This window comes from Triticum urartu, chromosome 7A (assembly GCF_056163025.1).
Source record: "Triticum urartu cultivar PI428250 chromosome 7A, HENAU_Tu73, whole genome shotgun sequence".
Taxonomy (NCBI): Eukaryota; Viridiplantae; Streptophyta; class Magnoliopsida; order Poales; family Poaceae; genus Triticum; species Triticum urartu.
Genome location: NC_141879.1, coordinates 472,364,898 through 472,391,427, shown reverse-complemented (window position 1 = coordinate 472,391,427; position 26,530 = coordinate 472,364,898). Strand labels below are relative to the sequence as shown.

Sequence of the window (26,530 nt, the reverse complement as noted above, 5' to 3'; positions counted from 1 at the left end):
CGCGCGGCGGGTCCCCAGCAAAGAGCGCTTGATTGCGGGAGGCGTATTTCACAGGGATGACCACAGGTACAGGAGATGTTGGTCTGGAGGGAGCTCGGGGAGCTCTCCCGTCGTGCTCGCCACCAGCGCCCGTCGATTGGGGAGGTAGTAGTCGCCGCGGTGGGAAGCAAGGTACTTTTCCCCCTGTCTCCCTGCTGTTATCGCTCTGCCCAATTTGTCCGTGTGTTGCTCAATGTGATATGCCTCTCCGCGCGTTCGATTCAGTTCGTCATGGTCGTCGCAGGTGTCACTCAGTTAGTTGGTTGTTTGGCCAGGAATGTTCGTGATAGCTTAGTTCATCAGGAACGCTCCTGAAATTTTAATCTGTAGTTGATTCACTTATTTATCACAATAATTCATCAGTTTTGTAAATGCTCAGTGCTCTCAGCTCTTATGTTGCTCACTCTTCAAGCTTACATCATTCTTTAGTCATTCAGTCCTGAGATTTTAGTTATATATCAGTCTTCAGACAGTTTTGTTTTTTCAGTCATTAGTGTACTTCTTCATAGTTGTTCAGTGTTGGGTCTTTTCTTTATTTTCAGTCTTTTAGCTTTCATTTCTTCATTTTTTTTCAATCACTCTGAAATGCAGCTTCCAAAATCTTTGGCTCTCACTTCATTAATGTTCCATTTAGTTGAATAGTGTGTCTTCTCTCTTCACTTTCAGTATTTCAGTTTTAGTAATTGTTCAGATCGTCGCCACATCTTCTGCTAGTCTAAATTCTGTATCATGCCCATTAGTATCAGTCAATGTTCACAGAGTTGACTCATCGGTCAATGTTCAGAGAGCATGCATCATTGTTCAGTTGTTCACTCAATCATGTGTTATTATTATCAGTATCTCCAGTTCACTCTAGTGTTTCTTCAGTCTATTTTTTTGCTGTCTCCAGTCTCTCTTTTTTCCGAAAACTGATCGCTGGAAGTTCATCTTAGCTGCATCAAGGACCAAGTGTAGTATCTGCAACCAAGTTCAGGATTCAATATTTGGACCCCAAGTATTCAGTTTCAGTTTTAAGTTTTAGCAGTGTAGTATTTGTACCCGAGTTCTTCAGGTCTCAGTTTCTTTAACAAAGAGCGGCGTCAGTTTCAGGTTCCAGAAGGTGTCATTTCTTCAGTCTGCAGAAGGTGTCATTTTCAGGTTTCAGTATGTCTATTTTTCTGTTTTTCATTTTAGTTATGGACACTTAATTAGGGTGTCACATAGGCAGCACCCATGCTATGCATTCCTGAAAGAATAACAACACCGATGTATCTTTTTCAGAACTCATGTGTGTGGCTAGCAGCCAGTTTGAACCTACTCCCTCTTTAAAGAAATATAAGAGTGTTAGCATTTCTTTACAGAGGGAGTATTAATTAAGCTATCAGTTTATTATTTTTCAGTTCGTATTTTATAATTGTTTTCTTAGTATATTTGGTGCATGATCAATTATCAGAATTGTTATTTCACTCAGGTTTCATCCTGCTGGGTTCAGGTCAGGTGCATTGTTGATGTTTATTTTCTAAGACTTGTCAATTTAAATTTAGCCTTTTTTCAGTCTTCTGCAGGAAGGTGATCACATTTTTTCTTTGAGTTCTTCTCAAGTAGAATAGCAAGGACACAAGTAAGCCTTATCTAACTCTAGTACAAATTCTTTTTTATGTATAAACTTATTTATGCATATGACTAGTTTTTGCAAGCAGAATCATTTTTTTGTTTTTCAATCGAGCTAAATTTTGTTGGCCTTTGTTTTCTCCCTGCAGTGTGTCTCACACATAGGCACACGGGGGTGTTGAGAGAATGCAACATGTAGGAAAAATGGAAATCTCAGGGAAGGGAGGACATTTTCTCTCTCTTCAGTTTAAGTCATTGTTCATTCGTCAGTGTTGTTCCTTGTTCTTATCAGTACCCTTTCGTCAGTGCTTATTTCATCAGTCCTCAGTTTTTCTTTGGATCGGCTTTTAGCGCTTCAGTATTCAGCCTCATTATTTATTATTTCAGTCCATCATATAGTGTTTACGTTTCAGTATATGTCATCTTTATTTCAATATAATCCATTGTTCCTCTCAGTCTTATTCTTAGTCTCAAAACTCAAAGTCTCAGTTTTCCTCACATGAGGATTTCATTCTTCAGTTTCAGTAGTTTCATTGTTAAGTGACATTTTATTCAGTTTCGTCGGTATTTTCAGTGTTAGGTGTCCTTTTTTCAGTTTTGTCGGTAGTTAGGTGTCATTTTCATTGTTAGGTGTCATTTTCTTCAGTTTTCCAGTTTTTAGTGTGTCATTTGTCAGTATTCAGTTTTGTCCGAGTTTTCAGTCATGTGGTTGATTTACTCATTTTCTTCAGTTAGTCATTTCATTATCTTCTTCCGTCCTGAGTTTTCATTTTACCTGTTCGTTCATTCATATTCAGTCAGAGTCCTTGTTTTGTGTTTTTCGTCATGAGTCTTCTTTTAGTTCAAATTATTATTTTCCAGTCACTTCTCAGTCTTGTGTTTCATTTATCAGTGTCTCATTTCACTTGTGATCCAAATTTTCTTTGTGTGCTAGTTGTCGTCGGTCTCGAGAAATTGTAATGATAGAATTTGTCCTTAATTTTTTGTTTTCCACTCTTACTCGTTCCTTTTAGTTAACTTTGTCTTTCATCCCTTAGTCTTCAGTTATCGTTCTCGCTGTATATTTAATTATTCTTCAGTTCCATCCATGTTCATTATCTTGATATGGATCATTCTTTTGCTGTTAGATAACTAATCTTTAGTGCAAACCCTTCAGTCCCTTTTTAGTCATTGTTTGTCTTGGTAAAGTAAAAAATGGCATGATCAGATTTGTCTATGAACTTAGTTTGTCCTCAGTCATCTTCATTGTAACTTTTGTTTTTGTTAAAGATTTGATTTGGCATCATTTTTTTGTCTATGACCTCAGTTTTGTTATCTTCATCATTCTATCTACACAACTTGCTCCTTTTTATTTCATCCTGCTTTTTGGTTAGTTTCAAAAGTGATATTAGCTGCCAAGTTGTCATCATGTAGATGCCCTTTTAAGGTAGCCTCCAACTTGAGGACCACCCCGACGGCAAGCATGGCTGGACTATGCCTTGGAGGAGGGATTGTAAGCACTGCCGCATACAAGTCAGTAGGAGATGGTCGTATCACTTTTCAACAAGGATGGCCGAGAGGAATTCCCGGAGGAGAACTACCAAGCATTGAGAGAGCAGTGCTAATCACCATCAGGAACAGTGCACTGGACGAACTGAATACGATGGACGATGGTTGTCTTCAACGAGGTCTAATTATGAGATTGTCAGGAATAAGGCTGTTTTAAGTTACCGCAGTTTGTTATGTTGTCTGTTATCCTTGTCGCGCCAGAAGATTGACGAACTATGCTTTGTTTCTTTTTTTATTTGGTGGTATTCACCATCAAGAACTATGTATATTGCCTTCTTGTGCTTTTTGTGTGTTTCACTTGATTATTAAGTGATCAGTAATCATGTTTCTCTCTTTTCTTTTTTGTAAGTTGTTCTGTTGTGGCCATAGTTTGTGTTTCTTTTTGTTTTTTTGGGCTGAACATTTTCAATATTTTGGGAGTACCCTTTCAATTCTCTATTTTGAGTTGATGATCATTTATCCGTGTTATTCATTATATGTAGTATAAGTTTTATCCTGCTGAACAAGCAAGACTTTCAAGTAAGTTCATGCTATCAGTGTTACTCAGTGTCACACTTCAGTTCTGGGGAAGGAAGAAAGGCTAGATATGCGCAGTCTGGGGCGGGTGTGGCGTTGGCCCCAGCCCAGGAACAATGGGTTTTTAATTCGTCTGTGTGTTTTTTGTTCTGCCTGATGCACAACCTAGAAGGTCCAAGAGGTGGAGAGTAAGAGAGGGTGGCAGAATACGACCTAATGAAGAGAAGAAAACAGATGTTTTTTTGTTCGCTGAGGATGGACTGAGTACCACACGTGTCATGAGATGATTGGAAGAAAAAACAGCCTGAACCAAATTTAAAATCAGACGTCTGATGGATAGACACTCCCAGAGCCTATTCCGCTTGGCAGTCAGCATCAGCCTAAGTTATGATTTGACTTTATTTTGCTCGGAGCTTTAAGCAGGCAAGTAACATGTGGCTTGGCTTTCATTCTACGTTTTTTCTGAATCAATGTTTTCTTATCTGACAATGTTTTCTGTTGAGCCCAAAGTTTAATCTACATAATTCTGTTGAAACCTACTCAACCTTGCCTCTTTTGCATCGATGCCTCTAAGGCCTATGCGTATAGAAAGAGCAGAGGTACTACCAGCAGGTCACGTACGTAGCTCGAACCATCCTGACCTGGATCCTCTGTTTTGATCCTAACTGATCTTTCTACAGGATCCGCCCAAATCGTGGGCGCGCCTTGGCACAAAAGAAATGATCTTGCACAGTTTGTCACATCAATCAGTAGGAGATCTCCTTTTACATTTCCATTGCATCCATGCGTCTCAAACTTTCCATGAAATCAATCCTCTCTTTCTTTATAATAACCGGCCGGAGCCCGCAGTGTCATCACTAGAACCAGGTATCACCACGCAAACCTCTTTTTACCGGTGCAGGGATGTACCGATGCTAAATCCACCCTTAAATTTTTGGAGATTGGTGCATGCTGTCTCCATGCATACGAGTATTCCTTTGTATTTTGTTGAACATCATCATGTATGAAACGTCTTGTCAACTCTTGTCGGCACTTTTTGTCAGTACGATGCATGCATGGCTCAGACATACTCTCCTTCTCTGGCCCCATAACAAAGGTACCCATTTAAATTTCATTTGACATTTCAACCGTTAATATCTTTTAAACCAAAATTACATATGTGAAATATTTTATATATTTGATCTCCGGGTGTCAAGACCTTTAGAACAAGATCAATTTTGGATAGATTTCAAATACATTTAATTTTCAACATTTCAGTTAACTTATTTCACTCTATATATTCTGTGTGAAACTGCTTATTTCAGTGTTCGAAATTTATTTCACTCTATATATGGAACATATGAAACATGTTATTTCACTCTGTGTGAAACTGCTTATGTCAGTCAGATTTAAAAATAACATGTTTCACACATTTCAAAAAGTAGCTATTTTCATAGATCTCACTTAGTTCAAAAATCTAATTTCACTAATTTCATAGATTTTAATTACTGCAGAGAAATATGTGTTTGAATGATATTTTTCATATGAGTGAAATAGTTTTTTAATTGAAATATTATTTTTGTGAAAAATCCTTATTTATTTCTGTATATTGTGAGTGTAATGTGTTTTCTGAAACTAGTGAAATGAGCGGAATCTATCTTTTGTAACGAGTAAAATCACTTTTTGAAACAAGTGAAATATAGTATTTCAATTGACTGAATGTAATGTGTTTTCTGAAATAAGTGAAATTAGCTTCTTGAAACGAGTGAAACAAAGTTTGAAAATATATTTTTTGTGATGTGTGAAATAAGTTTTTTAAACGAGTGGAATATAGTACTTCAAATGAGTGAATCTAATGTGTTCTCTGAAATGAGTGAAGTAAGTTTTTTCAACTGAGTGAAATCAGTTGTTTGAAATAAATGAAATATTGGTTTGAAATAATAAAATCAATTTGTAAATGAGCAAAATCCGTATTTCAAATTAGTGAAATAATTTTTTCGGAATGAGTAAACTCTGTTTATTGAAATGAGTAAAATCGTATTTTTTGTAATGTGAAATTAATTGAAACAGTAAAAATTCAATCTAGCCAAATTGTATCCAAGACCGGTCTTGTTTTAAAGGTCTTATCACCCTGAATTCAATTGTACAAAAAATTCATTAATGAAAATTTGGTTCATAAGCTGTTAACCATTCAAAATATGATCAGCAAATAAAATGCAACTACTTTGTTTGGGGGGAGAGAACCCATGCGCCGTCCTTTTAATCAGTCATCCACCAAGTCACATCTAAAGCTGCCACACATCTGACATGCACAGATGTATTCCTTTATCTACTGCTTGTATTGTATAGTAAATTATTTTTACTTTATACACAAAAAGCTGGCACGAATCTCAGAGAAAGCAATTGAACGGCAGATTCTCCACCGGTAGCTCCCGGCTCCGGTAAAAAAACTTAGTCGGGTATCACCATCATCATCGTCGTCAATGGGGTCAGCGAGAAGCAGAGGAACGACGAAGCGCTCTGCGGCAGCCAACGCGCTGGTGCAGAACCTCACCAACTCGGCGTGGATGTACCTGGCGCCGGTGGTGTTCGGGGTGGCGAGGAGCCTCTACAACCAGCACCTCCGGCGGCGGCTGGGCCGGCACGTCCCGTCCGTCGACCCCTTCGTCACCGTCGACGTCGTCGCCAGGCTGGGGGACCCGCACCCCTACCACTCCTACCACGACGAGGAGGCCAAGTCGAGCGACGCCTACGCTGAGGTGCTGGCGTACCTGAGCGCCGCGTGCTCGCGGGAGGCGCGCAAGCTCCGCGCCGAGGGCCACGGCTTGGTGCTCGGCCTCCGCGACGGCCAGGAGGTGGCCGACGAGTTCAAGGGCGTCACCGTGTGGTGGTGCGCGGTGCCGCCGTCCCCGGCCGACGCCAGGAGGCGCTGCCGCCTCACGTTCCACGAGTCCCACCGGAGGCTCGTCGTCGACGAGTACCTGCCCCACGTCCGCCGCACCGGACAGGAGCTCCTCTCCGGCAACCGGCCACGCAGGCTCTACTCCATCAAGGAGCTCAACTACCAGTATAGTACATTACAAACTTCTCCTTCAATCATGGTGTCTTGTTTTGAGTTTGGCAGCACTCCACTGATTAATGAGTTGCTTTTCATGGCATATCGATATCGTCGTTCAGTTCTGGGAGGGATGATGTAAGAGGCACAGTTGTATCTCGAATATTGGTGGCAATCTCACTCACAGATACAGAATTTGGTAGCGATTACAGGAATCAGAAGTAGTTAGGGTTCTAGCGGGGAGGAAGAGGAAAGGGGATCGGGAGTTGGTAGCCGCCTGGTGCCGTCCGCCGTGATCCTCTGGATACCCTAACCAGACCCGGGTGCCAGCTTAAGTACTCCCTTGCTCTTGGGCCACGGGTTCCTCCATTCTGGGCCAACGTAGCGTGGGTTGGGCCTGGAGGGACGTTTGGGCCTTAATGATGAGTTGGCAGGTGGGGTATGCTGGTCAAGGGCGCTAACACCCCCTCCTTCTTCAGAAAAGGCTTGTCCCCAAGCCTTTGCGTGCGGAAACCGAGCTTGGAATGCTTCTTTATCTTCCCAGGTGATACCAACCGCAGGAGTAGACCATTGGACTTGCACTTGCTCCTTCATAGCACCGTTCTTCTCGCGCCATCTTGATTGCAGCACCGCAACAGGCACCACGAGGTCTTCTTCTTGCGGTGGATGTCGTGGTTCTAACTCTGACAGTGATGTAGGGGGGTATGTATGGAGAGGCTAGATCTTAGCTATGGAGGAGTTGTAAGCATACGAGGATTACGAGTTCAGGCCCTTCTCGGAGGAAGTAACAGCCCTATGTCTCGGTGCCCGGAGGCGGTCGACTGAATTATGTGTGTATGAATAACAGGGGTGCGAACCCTTGATGCTGAGGAGGGGGTGGCTTATATAGAGTTCGCCAGGCCCCTCCAGCCCTCAGTAATGCAGGGTTTAAAGTACATTAAGATTGGGGGTTACTGGTAACGCCCCTAATAAAGTGCTATGATGACCATAAAAGCTACTTAATGACCGACCGTTTGCGTGCAGGGCGACTTTAGATCTCCTGGCAGTCGAGTGGTTGGATCTTGGACGAGTGATTGCTTCGTGGTCGAGTGTCTTGAATCCGTCGAGTGGGATACCTCCAAGTCGATTGAAAGGTGACTTCTTCTAGGGATGTCCTTGGGTAGGGTACTTAGGACAGGTCCATGCCCCTACCCTAGGCACATAGCTTCATCATTAGCCCCCGAATGGATCGAGGTTCAAGTGGGGAAGGAGTTGGGGATCTTTCCGACTGGTTCTTCATGTTATATGAACGTCTTATTTTGGATCAGTTGTCACGGATGACGTCGTCAACTTCTTTCAGTCGCCTTGATCCATTCTTGGCCTCTTGTCGAGTGAATTTCTTTACTTGTGAAGTTCCGAGTGACGGTGTGAAAGGGATCTTCTGTTTGACGAGTTGTTCTGCAGCCCACGGATTTTGCGGGATTTGAATTTCGAGAAGCGCGCGGGACGGGGGCGGCCGCAGTAATCGAATGGGATAGGACGGAAGCTCCTCGATCCCTGCGCCACCTTTTTCGCCAAGTACCGCGCGCGCGCCTGTTGCGGGATTTGACGGGATTGCCTGGGCCTACCAGTCAGCCACTCGGAAGCGACCTCTTATAAGCTGCCGGCTCGGGACCCCCGAACAGTGCGCCTTCACTTTTCCCCCTTCCTTCACAAGATCCTCCGCCACCTCCGCTCTCACCTTGGTGCCGTAGGTCTGTTCGAGCTTCGCCGGCGACGATGGTGAAGGAGAAGACGTCGGCTCTGGAGCGCGCGAAGAAGGCAGCGGTGCAGGGGAAGGGGAAGAAGTCCGCTCGGGGCGGATCTTCCTCGAGGACTGCTCTGCCCAAGGATTGGATCCAGGGCGACTGGATGCCGTCGGTGATTCGGCAGGATGATCTCGATGATCTGGTCGAGGGGGGATTCATTCCCCACGAATCTGCGCGTCTCCCGGGGAAAGAAGTCGAACCCCAGCCTCTTGATGGTGAGTGCGTACTCCTCGCCACCCATATCGATCGTGGATTCTCTCTGCCTCCTCATCCTTTTTTCCGGAGCTTCTTGAACTTCTTCGGAGCGCAGCTCCATCACTTTACTCCCAATTCTATTGTGTATCTTGCTGCTTTCGTTTTCTTGTGTGAAAACTTCTTGGGTTGCCGCCCCCATTGGGGACTCTTCAAGCACATCTTCACTTGCCGCTCTCAGTCGGTCAAGAAGGCCAAGTCGAGTGACGAACGGACGCAGGTGATCCAGCTGTGCGGGGGCCTGGCGATCCAGATGAGGGGAAAAAGTTTATTTTCGTCTATCACTTTTCCTGAGTCAGTCCGTGGGTGGCAGTCGACTTGGTTTTACTGTAAAGACCAGGTGACCCCAGGACAGTCGACTGGGCTTCCCCCTTTTTCTTTAAATCAAGCACAAAAACCTGCCTCTCTGAAAGTGACGCCGGAGGAAAAGGCGCAAGTCAAGGTGCTGGTCGGTCGAGTGGTTCAGCTTGTCCGCGAGGGTGTGACTGGCATGGACTTGTTGGAAGTCTTCCTTCGGAGGCGCATCCAACCGCTTCAGGCTCGTGACCACCCGATGTGGCTGTACTCGGGTCTCGAAGACACCACTCGGATTCGCCCAGAGGAGGTCACTGACGAGATGTTGGAAGGGTGGCTGTCGAGTATCACAGGGAACAAGGGCAACCCCCGAGGAGCCAGGAGGATTCCTCCACTCGACCAAACATACGAAGTGGACAAGGTCTGACCTTGCGTTTCCGACTGTGATCTTGCTTTCTTTATTTGTTCTCTTTGGATCAGTCGATTGACTTCTGTCTTGTTTGCTATCCTCTAGGCCACTACTGAGATGTACTCGACACCCAATGGAGCACAGGAGCAGGCCGAGGAAGGAGAGGCGAGCGGAGGCGAAAGTGAAGACGAGAGAGAAGAGTGGGAATCTGACGGCGAAGGAGAGGGGGATGACGACGACGACTCCAGTGAAGAGGAGGAGGAAGAAGTCGAACCTCCCCGCTCGGAACGGCGATCCAAGCTTACACACGACCCTGCGCGGGAACGTGGTAAGGCGACTGTCCCTGTTGGGCAGTCGTCGAAGCGCTCTCGGACCTCATCTCCAGCGCCGACAGAAAAAGCTCCCAAGCACCCACGCGCGACGCCGTCCAAGCCGCCCAAGGCTCTGCCCAAGATGAAGATGACTGTCCCCACCATTTCTGGGTAATAGTAGAATTTGTTTTCCTTTATTGAACGTGACGGACTCTTGGTCGACTCGTTGAATAAGCTGACTGACTTTCGAAACTTGCAGTGCTGCTACCTCGGAGATCCCCGCCAAGGACGATGATCAGGAGATGGAAGACATTGTTACCTCCAACCCCGGTACGATTACCGATGCTCTGCTTTTAGTCGACTGACGATTTCTTATAATTCCGGTCGATTGGATTTTTCTTGTAGCTCCTCCTCATGTCATTGACCTCCCTGATGATGACGACGAAGTGCCGCTGAGGGCGCGAAGGAACAGGAGGGCGCCGGCTGGCAAGACCCCACAAAGCACTCTGACGCCTGAGGCCGTAGTCCGGGAGGGTGGTGATACCACTCGGGCTTCTGTGACCTTCGCTGAACCTCTGACGAGTGTCCGGCCTTCGACGTCGACTGCAAATCCGCCTTCGCTTTTTGCCACACACCACGTCCCTGAGGACCAAGTGGGTGCCGCTAAAGAGGCTATACGCCAGGCGGGGATCATGATGGAGCAAGTGAAGGTGGTTCGGGAAGCCAGCCAAGCAGCTTATGACGCGAGTTCGGCTCTTCAGAGCAACGTCCAGGTCAGTCGATTCACCGCTTGGTCTGTTAGGATATGCTATCTGAAGGATCTCTTTTCCGAAGATCTTTATATCTGTACACCCACTGGGTGTGTCTATTAATCTTTTTGACGAGTGGGGGCACGCTAAGTGCACCCACTGGGTGTAGTCCCCGAGACTACGGTGGACTACTGGCAGTCGACTGTAGTCTTTATATTGTGTTGCTTTAGTTGAACTTCTTCACTCGGTCTGGTCAGGCCATGTCGGATGGAACTGTACACGGTCGACTGCGGGCAGTCGATTTTTTTGGTCGAACCAGTGGGGGCACGCTGAGTGCACCCACTGGGTGTAGTCCCCGACACTACTGTCGAATGTTTTTGATTCGGCTGTAGTCTTAGAAACGCCATCATTCTCTCTTGGTTACTCGGAAGCAACTTATCTTGGATGTCTGTCGACTGATTTTTTTGCAGAAATCCTGCGAACTTGTGGCTCGCTACACTGAGTTGGAGAACAAACAGATCCAGCTGAACCTTGACTTGAAGCTTGCTCAGGAGAACTTGCAGAAGGCGAGGGACGAAGCAAAAGGTATGGCTGATGAGCTTTTGTCGACTGTCCTTTCTTTCTGGCCGTCCTCGATGTTGATATCACTTGCTGTTTCGCGGACAAAATGGAGGAGGCTCTGAAGAAGAAGGATCAAGACCTTGCCGAAGCGCAGAAGGAGGCCCTGAACAAAACGAAGCTTGCTGAAGAAAAACTGGCTTCAGTCGGTACTCTTGAAAAGGAAAACTCCAGGCTGAAAACTGCTCTCGACGTGGCTAATCAAGAGGTCAGCCGTCTGAAGAATGGCAATATAGCTCTGAATGACAAGGCGAGTGAACTGGCGGGGAAGAGGAACGATCTGGAGGCTTATCTCGGTGGACTCGCCAAGAAGCTGTTCGTCATGCTCGAGGGTAATTACTCTGGCCCGACTGACTTGCAGTTACCAAACCTGCGTAGAGCCACTGACTTATCCTTGAATTGTGTTTACAGAATTCTGCCAGAACTTCGAAGAGGAGACCATTCGAGTGGAGACAGACTTGGACCCCATCAATTCTCCAGTGAAGGACGAGGCTGCTATGAACATGCTCCGACTGGAATCTCGTGTTGCCGGCGTTGTTGACTATCTTGCTCGGTTGAAGGTTGCGATGTCGCGGATTGACACGTCGCTCTGGCCTAGGACGACGCTTCAGAATGACCTCGAGTCCCTGATGGCTCGACTGAATGAATTCCCAGGTCGAGTGGCGGAATGGAAGAAATCTTCTGCTAGATGTGGCGCTAACGTCGCTCTGTCTCTGGTCCGCGTCCACTGCAAGGAGGCGCGAGAAGAAAAGTTGGCCGCCATCCAAGTTGCCAATACCAGGAAGCACAACTTTCAAGACTTCATGGAGACTTTCATTGCTGCTGCCACTCGCATTGCAGATGGGATCGACTTGGACGAGTTCGTCGCCCCTTCCAGTCCTCCGCCTGAGGAATAAAAACTTTTATGCTTCACTTTAAATTTGCCTCGGAATGCCGAGTGGATTTTGTAACCGTTAAACTCTGTCGAGCTGGAGGCTCGAGTACTTTGATCTGCGGTCTAGGACCTTTGGATCTTATCTGAACTTGATTTATCATTGAATATCTTCATGAATTATCTGTCGAGTGGAACTTGTTCTTCACTCGAAATAACTTTGTATTTGTGGTGCAGCTCCGAAGGAGAAGGTAGCAGTCAATTTGCACCTCATCGTCCTTGCGGATTGGGATGTGTTCCGTACTTAGGCAAGCACTGGGCTGCAGCTAAGCCCCCGAGTGGAAGGTCTGCTCTCCACTCGGTAGGATTTTAAAAACTTAGGCAAGTACTGGATTGCAGCTAAGCCCCCGAGTGGGAGGTCTGCTCTCCACTCGGTAGGATTTTTTCAAACTTAGGCGAGTACTGGACTGCAGCTAAGTCCCCGAGTGGGAGGTCTGCTCTCCACTCGATAGGATTTTTTCAAACTTAGGTGAGTACTGGACTGCAGCTAAGCCCCCGAGTGGGAGGTCTGCTCTCCACTCGGTAGGATTTTTTCAAACTTAGGAGAGTACTGGACTGCAGCTAAGCCCCCGAGTGGGAGGTCTGCTCTCCACTCGGTAGGATTTTTTCAAACTTAGGCGAGCACTGGGCTGCAGCTAAGCCCCCGAGTGGGAGGTCTGCTCTCCACTCGGTAGGATTTTTTCAAACTTAGGCGAGTACTGGACTGCAGCTAAGCCCCCGAGAGGGAGGTCTGCTCTCCACTCGGTAGGATTTTTCAAACTTAGGCGAGTACTGGACTGCAGCTAAGCCCCCGAGTGGGAAACACTTAGGCGAGCACTGGGCTGCAGCTAAGCCTCCGAGTGGGAGTCTGGCTCACCACTCGGTAGGATTTTTTTTTACAAACTTAGGCGAAACGGATTCGCAGCTAAGCCACCCACTGGGGGATTTCACACGCAAACAAAAGTGACAACAATTATAGGAAAAATTATAACACTCTTGTCTTTGATAAATAGACTACAGAAGTTTTTCTTATTACATCTCATCCGAGTGAGAATTCAAGTGTAAAAGGGGCGGAGCAGTTCTGCATTCCAAGCTCGTGGCTCATCGATCTGGCGATCGACATTGTAAAGGTGATACGCTCCATTGTGGAGGACTCTGGTGACGACGAAGGGACCTTCCCAAGTAGGAGCGAGCTTGTGTGGTTTCTGTTGATCCACCCGGAGGACCAAATCTCCTTCTTGGAAGGCTCGACTCTTCACATTTCTGGCATGGAATCGACGCAAGTCTTGCTGATAAATGGTCGATCGGATCATAGCCATTTCTCTTTCTTCTTCCAGGAGGTCGACTGCGTCTTGCCGGGCTTGTTCTGCTTCATCTTCAGTATAAAGCTCGACTTGGGGTGCATTGTGAAGTAGATCACTCGGCAGGACTGCTTCCGCTCCATAAACCAGAAAGAACAGAGTTCTTCCAGTCGACCGATTCGGGGTGGTCCTCAATCCCCACAGAACTGACGGAAGCTCGTCGACCCAAGCGCCTGCTGCATGCTTGAGATCACGCATCAGCCGAGGCTTTAGTCCTTTGAGAATCAGACCATTTGCCCTTTCTGCTTGTCCATTCGACTGGGGGTGGGCGACCGATGCGTAGTCGACTCGTGTGCCTTGAGAGGCGCAAAAAGCTCTGAACTTGTCCGAATCAAAGTTTGACCCATTGTCGGTGATGATGCTATAGGGGACTCCATATCTGAATGTTAACTCCCTGACGAAACTAATAGCAGTGCAAGCAGCAAGATTCTTGATAGGCTTAGCTTCAATCCATTTGGTAAACTTGTCGACTGCTACAAGCACATGTGTGAAATCGCTCCTGCCTGTTCTCAATGGGCCAACCATGTCCAGTCCCCAAAAAACGAAGGGCCAGACGAGCGGAATGGTCTTCAGGGCTGATGCAGGCTTGTGCGACATGTTGGAGTAGAACTGGCACCCTTTACACTTGTCGACTATCTCCTTTGCCATTTCATTCGCTCTTGGCCAGTAAAATCCCGCTCGGTATGCTTTAGCCACAATGGTCCGAGAGGACGCATGATGACCACAGGTCCCCGAGTGGATATCATCAAGGATTATTTGACCTTCTTCTGGTGTTATACACTTCTGACCGACTCCAGTCGCGCTTTCTCTATACAACTGTCTCTTTATGACTGTAAAGGCCTTGGATCGACGGACGATCTGTCGAGCCTCTTCTTCGTCCTCCGGGAGTTCTTTCCTTAGGATAAACGCGTTGTACGATTCTGTCCAAACGGGAGTGATAACCAACACTTCCATGATCAGATCGACCACAGCTGGAATTTCAACTTCAGTCGGATCTGTGGCACTCTTTGGCTGCGGGGCTTCATCTGTAAAAGGATCTTCTTGGACTGATGGTGAGTGGATGTGTTCCAAAAACACATTGCTGGGGATGGCTTCTCTCTTGGAGCCTATCTTTGCCAAATCATCAGCCGCTTGATTTTTCAGTCAGGGGATGTGATGAAGCTCTAACCCCTCGAATTTCTTCTCTAACTTTCTCACTGCATTGCAATAACCAGTCATAGTTGGACTTCTGACGTCCCACTCCTTCATCACCTGATTAACCACCAAATCTGAGTCACCATAGACCATGAGGCGACGGACGCCGAGTGATATGGCCATGCGCAACCCATACAAAAGTGCTTCATATTCTGCTTCGTTATTGGAGGAATCGAAGTGAATCTGGAGAACATATCTGAGCTTATCTCCTCGGGGGGAAACCAATACTACCCCAGCACCGGAACCATTCAGCATCTTAGATCCATCGAAGAACATGGTCCAGTGCTCCGAGTCAACTTGAGTCGGAAATTGCTGTTCGATCCACTCGGCGACGAAATCTGCAATTGCTTGGGACTTGATAGCTTTCTTTGCCTCAAACTTGATATCTAGGGGAAGAAGTTCAATCGCCCATTTGGCCACTCGACCAGTTGCATCTCTGTTGTGCAAAATCTCTAATAGTGGAGCGTCGCTGACGACTGTAATGGAATGATCAGATAAGTAATGTGCAACCTTCTTCGTGGTCATATAAATCCCATATACAAGCTTCTGGAAATGAGGATATCTTTGCTTTGAAGGGGTCAAAACTTCAGAAACATAATATACTGGGCGCAGAACTTTGAAGGCCTTTCCTTCTTCTTCCCGCTCGACCGTAAGTATTGTATTGACAACTTGTCCTGTGGCTGCAATGTAAATCAGCAAAGGCTCCTTGCTGATTGGGGCAGCAAGCACCGGCTGGGTGGAGAGTAGAGCTTTGAGCTCTGTAAACGCTGCATCAGCTTCTGGAGTCCACTCGAACTTGTCGGACTTCTTCATCAGTCGGTAAAGAGGCAATGCCTTTTCACCGAGGCGAGAGATGAATCGACTTAAAGCGGCCAAGCATCCTGTAAGCTTCTGGACGTCATGCACACGCACAGGACGTTTCATCCGGAGTATAGTACCAATTTTTTCAGGATTGGCGTCGATTCCCCGTTCGGAAACGAGAAAACCGAGTAACTTCCCACCTGGAACTCCGAATGTGCACTTTGACGGATTGAGCTTGATATCATACCTCCTAAGGTTGGCAAAGGTTTCAGCAAGGTCAGTCAGCAGGTCAGAACCCTTCCGTGACTTGACCACAATATCGTCCATGTATGCCTCCACATTCCGACTGATTTGAGTGAGCAAACACTTCTGAATCATCCTCATAAATGTGGCTCCGGCATTCTTGAGGCCGAACGGCATGGTGACATAACAGAAGCACCCGAATGGAGTGATGAAAGCTGTTTTGATCTCGTCGGGCCCGTACAGACGGATCTGATGGTACCCAGAATAGGCGTCTAGAAAAGACAAACGCTCACATCCTGCAGTCGAGTCGACTATCTGGTCAATGCGGGGGAGAGGAAAATGATCTTTCGGGCAGGCCCAATTGATATGCTTGAAATCAATGCACATGCGAAGTGACTTGTCCTTCTTGGGGACCATGACAACATTGGCGAGCCACTCGGAGTGGTAAATTTCTCGGATGAACTCCGCTGCTAAGATTCTGGACGGCGGACCGTCGAAGATGTTCTTTCACAGGTTTAAATTTTGGGTCGACTCGTAGACGGTGCTCAGCCATCCCCTGGGAACTCCAGGCATGTCAGCAGGCTTCCATGCGAAGATGTCCCAGTTCTCACGGAGGAACTGGATGAGCGCTTCTTCCTATTTGGAGTCTACCGTCGTTGAAATGTGAGTCGGAGCAGCATTTGGATCGGTCGGGTGAATGTGAACTGCCTTCGTTTCACCGGACGACTGAAAAGCTAATTCTGAAGCAGGCTTCTTAGCTCGTAGCAACTCACTCGGATCTGCAGTCTTCTGATACTCTTGCAGCTCGACCACTGCCATCTGAGCGTCAGCAATCTTTGAGCCTTTCTGAAAACACTCTTCTGCTTTCTTCCGATTGCCTGTAACAGTGATCACACCTTTGGGACCAGGCATCTTCAATTTGAGATACACATAACATGGTCGAGCCATGAAGCGTGCATAAGCTGGCCTGCCCAAAATAGCGTGATAAGCACTTTGGAAATCCACAACTTCGAATGTCAACTTTTCCTTGCGGTAATTCTTGGAATCACCGAAAACCACGTCAAGAGCAATTTGGCCGAGTGACTCGGCTTTCTTCCCAGGAATGACTCCATGGAAACTCATGTGGCTGGCACTAAGTCTGGACACCGGGATGCCCATCCCCTTCAATGTCTCAGCGTATAATATGTTCAAACCACTACCACCATCCATCAGGACTTTGGTCAGTCGGGTGCCTTCAACAACTGGGTCGACCACCAAAGCTTGCCTCCCAGGGGTGGCAATGTGTGTTGGGTGGTCGGACTGGTCGAATGTTATGGCAGTCTGAGACCATTTCAGGTAACTAGGTGTCGCCGGAGCGACCATATTCACCTCTCGGTTAATAACTTTCAGTCGACTTTTGCTCTCAACATCAGCAAAAATCATCAGGGTGGAATTGACTTGAGGGTATCCGTCATCACTGTCCTCTTTGTCCTCGACCTTGTCTGACTCCTTTTCCTTTCCCTTGGGCTGCTTGCCCTGGAACTGCTGGATCAAGAGTCGACACTGCCGAGTGGTATGTTTCGGGTAAATAAAATTACCCTCTTCATCTTTCTTCGTGTGGACGAGACACGGTAAGTCCAACACATCATTTCCCTCCTGGTCTTTAACCTTTTTGGGGTTCCAAGGCCCTTTAGGTTTCCCTTTAGACTTTCCTTGGGCCAAAGCTAAAGCTTCCCCGGGAGCCGCTGGCTCGGCCTTCCGCTTCTGCTTCCGATTGGAATTGCCTCCGGTTTCTTGGGCGACTGACTTGAGCTTGCCACTTCTGAGTCGATCCTCGTCTTCACCATTAGCGTACTTGGTGGCAATCTCCATCATCCAATTCAGGGACATGTCTCCGGTTCGACCGAATTTCAAATTTAGCTCTCTGTACTTGACGCCTTCCTTGAAGGCACAAACTGCTTGGTGGTCAGGCACATTTTCCACTGAGTGATGTAACGTGATCCATCTTTGGATGTAATCCCTCAAAGTTTCATTCGGCTTCTGCACACAAGACCGCTGTTCCGTCAGTCCTGCTGGTCGCTTGCATGTGCCCTCAAATGTGGTGACGAACACTCGGGAGAGATCTTCCCAAGTATAAATGCTGCTAGGTGCTAACTGGTTTAACCACGCTCTGGCCGAGCCTTCCAACATGAGAGGCAGGTGCTTCATGGCCACTTCATCATTGCCGCCGCCAATCTGGACGGCCACTCGGTAGTCCTCAAGCCAAGTATTAGGCTTGGACTCGCCAGTGAACTTACTGACTCCAGTCGCCAACCTGAAATTGGGAGGGATCACAGCAGCCCTGATGGCTCTACTAAAGCACTCTGGCCCCAAAACATGTACTCTGCTGCTGGCTGGCACATCTCTGTCGTGGCCTTCTCGGTGAGCCCTGTTCCTGTCGACCAGACCTTGGACGAGGATGGATCTCGCGTCAAATCCTGTCCCTCTGGGGTCGACTGGAATCCTTCGCCCACCACTATGAGGGCGCCTGTCATCCTGCTGGCGAGGCACATACGACCCGCTCCTCGGGGGAGGCGTGGGCACTCGACGTCGACCGTCACGATCGACTCGGTGATTATACTGCTCATGGTTCCCATACTGGTCACGCCGGTCTCCACGTCCCTCACGCCTCGGGGGCGATCTCGGGCTGTGAGCCGACTGGACCGTGTCTGCAGCAACGGATCTGCTGTGAATTCTGTTCCGCGACTGAGAAACAGCGAAATTCTGATCTCCTGCTACCCGGAGTAATGCTCTGATCTGCAGCAAGCCTCTACCAGCCTCCGACTGGGAAGGCTGAATCGACTCCGCTATACGGGCCGCAGCTGCTAAATTCTGAACCGGAGTCCGATATACCTGCGGGGGCGGGAAGAGCTGACGTCGACTGGATTCGGGAACCCGTTGTCGCGCCCGCTCGTCGAGTGCTCGCTGGAGGTTCTCCAATCGAGTGCGCTCAGCCAAGTTTGCCAGGCGCGCGTCCTCCAAGGCACGAGCTTCAGGGGTTTCTCCAACAATAGGAGTGTGCAGTGCATCCATGTTTCGGCGGCGAAGTTCTTCTCTCTGCAGTGACGTGAGAGGCTCGGGAAGATACTCCTCATGGGGACGCGACGGGTCGCCTCCTCCTGCGCCTCCGTCGGTGCGGGTAAAACCGGGGGGACTGGGCGGTCCGTCAACCATCAGAACCTCCGCCGCCGGATCGTTGTTGTCGCACTCGGATGCGGTCTCTTCGGAGCCAGTCGAACAGGCCGTAGAGGGATCCATCGGGCTCGATCGCTGCGACTTGAGGGATGGCCGACTGACGGGCCATCGCGTGTCTCACCCACCGCTGAAGTCTCGACCGACCGGAGTGCTTGCGCCGGCGGGAAACGAGGAGGGAGGACAGCACAGGAGCCGACTGGTAAGGGGTCGACGGTTGCCACAGGAGAACGCCGCGGACGCACGCGCGAAAGTGCGTTGCCCCGCGGACAGGGAGTGCGTCCACGTCGAGCGGAGCCTCCTGAAGCCAGGCGGAGTCGTCGGCGATGAACGTGAGCGCGCCGAGACGGATCTCGCGGCCCTCCATCAAAACTCCGCCGAAAACCATGATGATTCGGGTCGGAAAAGATCGCAACTCCTCCAACAAAACGCTAAAACACCAGCCCCACGGTGGGCCCCAACTGTCGTGGTTCTAACTCTGACAGTGATGTAGGGGGGTATGTATGGAGAGGATAGATCTTAGCTATGGAGGAGTTGTAAGCACACGAGGATTACGAGTTCAGGCCCTTCTCGGAGGAAGTAACAGCCCTACGTCTCGGTGCCCGGAGGCGGTCGACTGAATTATGTGTGTATGAATAACAGGGGTGCGAACCCTTGATACTGAGGGGGGTGGCTTATATAGAGTTCGGCAGGCCCCTCCAGCCCTCAGTAATGCAGGGTTTAAAGTACATTAAGATTGGGGGTTACTGGTAACGCCCCTAATAAAGTGATATGATGACCATAAAAGCTACTTAATGACCGACTGTTTGCGTGCAGGGCGACTTTAGATCTCCTGGCAGTCGAGTGATTGCTTCGTGGTCGAGTGTCTTGAATCCGTCGAGTGGGATACCTCCAAGTCGATTGAAAGGTGACTTCTTCTAGGGATGTCCTTGGGTAGGGTACTTAGGACAGGTCCATGCCCCTACCCTAGGTACATAGCTTCATCAGTGGAAGCGTAGTGGATGCCGTTGTGCCCGGTAGAAGAGCTTGTCGGAGCTGGGAGACGTGGAAAACTGGATGCACTGTAGCCTGAGGGGGAAGCTTGAGTTCGTAGGCGACATCGTTGATCTTGGCGATGATCGGGAAAGGCCCGTAGAACTTGTACGACAGTTTGTGATTTTCCCTTGGTGCCACCGACGTCTGGATGTACGGCTGAAGCTTGAGGAAAACTTGATCGCCCACTTGGAACTGCCTGAACGAGCGCTTTTTGTCAGCCTGGTCCTTCATTAGTTGACGTGCTCGGTGTAGTTGTTGTTGGATAACCCCTTGCATGACGGTTCACTCCTTGAGCCAAGCTTGCAGTGTCGGTACTGTGCATGATGTAGTAACTGTAATCCCCCAATGCCTTGGTTAACGTCCAAACATGGCCTTGAACGGGGCCATGCCGATCGCCGAGTGGTGCGAGGTATTGTACCAGAACTGCGCCAGTGGTATCCAGAAGCTCCAGCGTTTTGGACACGCCTGGATGAAGCACCGCAAGTACGTCTCGATGCATTGATTCACCCTCTCGGTCTGGCCGTCCGTCTGTGGGTGATTTGCCGTGCTCATGCGCAGTTCCGTGCCTGCATACTTGAACAGCTCTTGCCAAAAATGGCTAGTGAAAACTGGATCGCGATCAGATACAATTGCACCAAGGAACCCGTGCAGTTTGTAGAGCTGATGCATGTAAAGCAAGGCCACTTTGGAAGCAGTGTAAGGATGCGCTAGGGGCAGAAAATGAGCGAACCTGGTCCGTTTGTCCACCACTACCAGAAGGCAATTGAATTGTCCCGACTGCGGCAAACCATCCATGAAGTCCATGGTGATCAAGTCCCATGATTTTTGAGGAATAGGCAGCGGCATGAGCAGGCCCGGAGATGCACTACGGTCGGGTTTGGCCTGTTGACACACTTGACAGCAGCGCACATATTGCAAGATATGCGCTTTCATCTTTGGCCAGGCAAAATGCCTTCTGATGCGTCGGTAGGTCACCGGAAAACCTGAGTGCCCCCCCATAGCACTGTCATGGAATGCTGATATGATGCGTTGTTGCATTTTTGTCGATCCTCCCAGCCATATTCTGTCACGGAAACGCAGGAGCCCCTGCTTCAGGGTGAATCGCCCCTTGGGATCCTCGCGGATGGCGAGCTGCTCGAGGAGACGTTGAGCTTGAGGGTTGCTGTTGTAGCTGTTGATGACGTCATCAAGCCAGGCAGGTTGACAGGAACTGACCGAGTGCAGAATCTCCGTGGTGTTGGCCTGCGATAGAGCATCCGCTGCAGTGTTGTCGCTTCCTTTCTTGTAACGGATCGAGAACCGCAGCCCCAATAGTTTTGTGAATGCTTTTTGCTGCCAAGGTGTAGTGAGGCGCTGCTCATTGAGATGAACCAGGCTGCGTTGATCAGTTGAGATGACGAATTCATCGTGTTGGAGGTACGGTCGCCATTGGTCTACTGCCACAATTACTGCTAGGTACTCCTTTTCATATGTGGATAGGCCTTGGTACCGCGGGCTCAGCGCTTTGCTCATGTAAGCAATCGGATGACCACCTTGCTGAAGAACCGCTCCGATCCCTTTGTCGTTGGCATCTGTCTCGACGACGAAGGTCTTAGAGAAGTCTGGGAGGGCAAGTACAGGGGCTTCGACCAACTGTTTCTTGAGCACTTGGAAAGTTGTCTCTGTTGCTGAGGTCCATAAAAATGGCACCCCCTTCTTGAGAAGGTTGAATAGCGGTCGGGCTATGATTCCAAAGTTCTTGACGAAGCGACGGTAATAGTCGGCCATCCCCAGGAAACTGCGAACTTCCTTGACACAGGTTGGTGCTGTCCATTGTGCCACCGCCCTGATTTTTGTTGCCTCGGTAGCGACCCCCTGTTCACTGATGACGTGCCCCAGGTATGAGAGCTTCTGTTGACCGAATGCACACTTGGAGAACTTGGCCTTCCACTGATCTCTGCGCAACAGCGTGAGCACTAGTCTCAGATCCCGCACGTGGTCCTTGAGTGTCTTGCTGAAGACCAGTATGTCATCGAAGAAGACGAGAACGCACACACGCAGGAGGGGGTGGAACGTGGTGTTCATGGCTCCCAAAAACATGGGTGGTCCTCCCGTCAACCCAAAGGATACCACTCTGAATTCATAATGCCCGGAGTGTGTCTGAAACGCCGTCTTGAACTCCTCCCCTTCGGCGAGACGAATCTGATGATAACCAGCGCGCAAATCCAGTTTGGAGAACCATGCCGCGCCGTGCAGTTCGTCTAGGAGCTCTTCAATCACCGGGACTGGGTACTTGCTGACACATGTGATGGCGTTGAGCTATTGATAGTCGATACAAAGTTGCCACGTTCCATCTTTCTTCTTGACGAGAATAGCTGGGGAAGAAAAAGGATTGTTGCTGCGTTGGATGACGCCTGTGCGGAGTAGTTCTGCCACTTGCCTCTCGATCTCATCCTTGTGGTCCGGCTTGTGACGATAAGGTCTGATGCTAAACGGCTGAGCTCCAGGGATTAGCGGAATGCGATGATCACATGCACTTCGCGGGGGTAGACCCACTGGCTCCTTGAAAACGTCATCGCACTCATTCAGAACTTGCTGTATGCAGGCTGGAGGCGGTGAACTGGTGTCCCCTTCTGGCGCAATCTCATGTATCAGGGCCATGTGAGTGATGGCACCCTTGCTGCACAAGCTCTGAAGTTGCAATGTGTTGATGACGACACAAGTGGACGACGAGTTGTCGTGGCCGCGGAGGTTGATGACACCACTTGGTGATGGAATAGCGATGAGCTTGGCACGCCAGTCGACTGCCATTGGACTGTGCTCCTCGAGCCAATCCATGCCTAGAATGACGTCGTAGACGCCTAGGTCCAGCACCTTCAGATCGGTGTTGAACTGATGCCCTTGTGAGCACCACGTGCAATTGGGCACACTGGCAGAGCAGATGAGCTCTCCTCCGTCAGCCACGCGCACCCTGTGTGCCTTTGACAAGGGCTGGATGCCTGCCATACCCTCTGCAAAGCTTTTGTTGATGAATGAAGTTGTACTGCCAGAGTCGACGAGCATTAGCACTTCACGACCTTGAATCCAAGCACGGAGCTGAAATGCTTTAGATGACACCCCTCCCGTCATGGCCGATCGTGAGATCGCCATGACTGTTTCCTGTTGTTGTTCATCTGCTGGCACACATTGTTGATCAGTGGCTGTGTCGATGCCAAACAGCTCCAGGAATTCCTCAACTACATGGAGTTGGACTGCTGTAGGGCAGGTGTGGTCATGACCCCAGCGCTCGCCACATTTGAAACATAGCCCCCGTGCTCTTCTGTAGTCGCGCAGAGTCTTGACCTTTGCTGCTTCGGCTCGAGCAGCATCGGTGCCACGCCGATCGATCGCCCCAGCTTGTGGTGGTGGGCGACCTGGTGGCGAGGGAAGTGGCAACGCCGCGGGCGGACGCGCGTTCACCTCTGGAGGTCATGGCTGGTAGTGGAACGGCCGCGACAACTCCACGCCTGCTCCGTCAGCCACCTCTTCCTGGAGCAGGGCTAGAGCACAAGCTGTGTCCAAGTCCGGTGGCCGCTGCACCATGACCACCGTACAGATGTTCGGCCTTAGCCCTTCCACAAAACGAGTGAGGAAATAGTAGGGGTGAATTCAATCTAAATAAGAACTCAAATGATTTGTAATAAGCTCAAATTTCTCAATAAAATCTTCTACTGAGGAAGTTTGCTTAATGGTATAGAACTGACAGATCAGGTTCTGGTGTCTATCCCTCCCAAATCTAGTGCATAACAAGGCAGCAAATGACTCCCAATTAAATGATCCCAGTTTCTTTTGTATGGACTGCAGCCAAATGGCAGCCGGGCCTGAAAAATTCAGCGCCGCCATCGGGACCCAGAAGGATTCGTGGATGCCAAACATGTTAAAGTACTGTTCACACATGGTTCTCTAGAGATTTGGATTTTCTCCTGAGAACTGATGGAAAGCGATGGATGGGTGCGCCTGTCCCAGTCCTGCTAGCATCTGACTAGCATGTGCAAAAGGTGATGGGAGAGAACTTGGGGACGGGATTTCGAGCTGACCGTTGGTCGGGAGTGGCGGCGGTGTCTGGAATGACACCTCGTCGACCCCCATTGCAGATGGAATTCGCCGTGGTCAATGGACCCGTGGATTGCGTCCATCGCGCCTTCAGCGACACGAGTTGTGGTGACGCGAGTCACTGGCGGTGGCGCCATTGGTGCCGGCGCCTGTGTACCCTCGCCGTTGGTGGAGCCGGGACGCTCTTGCTGAAGCGCAGACACCGCCTCGCCCAGATCGACGACACGCTTCTCCAGATCGGGCCGCCACGACGCCAAATCGTCGAGGCGGGAGCTGACCACTGTCAGGGCCGTCGTGTTGGCCTCCATCGTGGCCGATAGCTTGTCGAGGTAGGATTTGATGGCCGGATCCATGTGCTCCAGTTGCAGGCGCGCTTGACGGAGTCGGCGCGTCTCGATGAAGTGAGCCAGAACGCGCGCGGCGGGAAGGGTGGTGGTGGCGACTGATACCAAGTGTAAGAGGCACAGTTGTATCTCGAATATTGGTGGCAATCTCACTCACAGGTACAGGATTTGGTAGCGATTACACGAATCAGAAGTAGTTAGGGTTCTAGCGGGGAGGAAGAGGAAAGGGGATCGGGAGTTGGTAGCCGCCTGGTGCCGTCCGCCGTGATCCTCTGGATACCCTAACCAGACCCGGGCGCCAGCTTAAGTACTCCCTTGCTCTTGGGCCACGGGTTCCTCCATTCTGGGCCAACGTAGCGTGGGTTGGGCCTGGAGGGACGCCTGGGCCTTGATGATGAATTGGCAGGTGGGGTATGCTAGTCAGGGGCGCTAATAGATGAGGTATGGAGCTATGTAGACTTCGACCACCCGGCCACGTTCGAGACCCTGGCCATGAACCCAGCAAAGAAGCGGATGGTCATGGACGACCTGGATGACTTCCGCAACAGCCGGGACTACTACCGCCGCATCGGCAAGGCGTGGAAGCGCGGCTACCTCCTCTACGGGCCGCCGGGCACAGGCAAGTTCTCCATGATCGCCGCCATGGCCAACCACCTCAACTACGACGTCTACGACATCGAGCTCGCCTCTGTGCACACCAACGGCGACCTCCGCAAACTCTTCGCCGAGACCACGCGAAGGTCCATCGTCGTCATCGAGGACATCGATCGCTCCCTCGACCACGCCACAACGGAGCCACAGAGGGAGACGCTAGTTGTTGGAACCTCCACTCTCTGGCCCTAGCTCGCCTCTCCCTCCCACTCTGCTCGCTCACTGCTGTCGTGGCTAGCTCACCGGAGAGAAGAAGAAGAAGTTCAGAGAAATTCAGAGAAACGGTGGACACATAGGTTTTCCTGGCGCTCGAACGCCCCCTTTACTCCCTCGAGCACAAACTCGACAGTGTCTTACTGTTACAGCGCCATCAGGTGGCTTTATACCCTGAGCCAGCGCACCGGGCACGCACCCACGCCTCCACTCGCCCCTGATCATCCCCGCGCTCTCCGCGCACTGACCTCGCCTGCGCTGCGCCCGACGCCCGCGTCACACGGCCAGCTCCAACGGCTCGCGCCTGACCAGGCCACCTACGGCTTGCCAACAGACGCACACCCACACACCCTGGTGCACGGACACGCCCGTGCACCCAACGCACGCACACACGCACGCCCTAGTCCTCGGACCCGACGCGCCCAGCAAGTCCAGTGCGCGCCCATACCCGCACTCGACATGCCCGGCTCGTACGCTGTGGCTTATTCGCCCTTCACTAGTGACGCTGCCGGGCCTGCTCAGCTTCATGGACGGGCTGTGGTCGGCGCACGGCGGCGAGCGGATCATCGTGGTCACCACCAACTGGTCCCGCGCGCTCGACGATCCGGCGCTGGCCCGGCGGGGGAGGATGGACGTGCACATCGAGATGAGCTACTGCGAGTTTGGGGCGTTCATGACGCTCGCCAAGAACTACCTCGGCGTGGACGCGCACCCTCTCTTCTACGCCGTGGAGGAGCTGCTGCGGGTGGCGGACATGACGCCCGCGGACGTCGCCGAGTGCCTGATGTCGCGCTCCGAGCGCGCCGCCCGCGGCGATGCCGATGCATGCCTCGCGCGCTTGGTTGACGAGCTCAAGAGGAAGGCCGTCGTGGGGAAGACGGCGGTCAAGGAGAAACTTGTATTGTTACCGGGAAAGGAGGAGAGTGAGAATCAGGCGTCTGTGAAAGGAAAAGGCGGGGAAGCCACGGCCGACGGAAAAACTAGCTAGTCGTGCACTCGTGCAAGTTTTGGTACGAGTAAGTCTTGCAAGTGTACAGTTTAAAGTTTAAAAACATTGCTTAGATACTGTGTTGAAAATAGAAATACTCCTCTTATTATGTGCCGTTTTCACTATTTATTAGCGTGTCTTTTTCTTTTTCTTGGGGGTATCGTATCTTGTTCTTCAATTACCCATGCGTCTCCGTGCCTACGTGTATGAGTGCGCCACTGCCCACTGAAAACCGACATCGACAGCACAGCGCCATGGCAAGCCGCGCTGCAAAGGTGTTCGAACAACCCAATGGATTCCCAGCGCTTGGGGCTGTAGGACACGACGTGGGTTACAGGCTTCCGGCTACGTTGCCTCCCTTG

General features: G+C 50.0%; 1 protein-coding gene across 1 annotated transcript; it reads left to right on the top strand.

The window, feature by feature from the left end:
- Window positions 1-6,155: 6,155 nt before the first annotated feature.
- On the top strand, window positions 6,156-26,227 carry LOC125518158 (AAA-ATPase At3g28610-like). The gene is made up of 4 exons (XM_048683089.2): window positions 6,156-6,739; window positions 6,850-6,865; window positions 24,758-25,125; window positions 25,607-26,227. Exons 1-4 carry the CDS (start codon window positions 6,156-6,158, stop codon window positions 26,166-26,168), a joined length of 1,530 nt encoding a protein of 509 aa, XP_048539046.2. The 3' UTR covers window positions 26,169-26,227.
- Window positions 26,228-26,530: the final 303 nt, after the last annotated feature.

Coding starts and splice junctions, on each gene's coding strand:
- LOC125518158 (XM_048683089.2), top strand. CDS start 6,156: ATGGGGTCAGCGAGAAGCAGAGGAACGACGAAGCGCTCTGCGGCAGCC. Junction 25,126..25,606: donor ACGGAGCCACAGAGGGAGAC/GCTAGTTGTTGG, acceptor CGACGCGCCCAG/CAAGTCCAGTGCGCGCCCAT.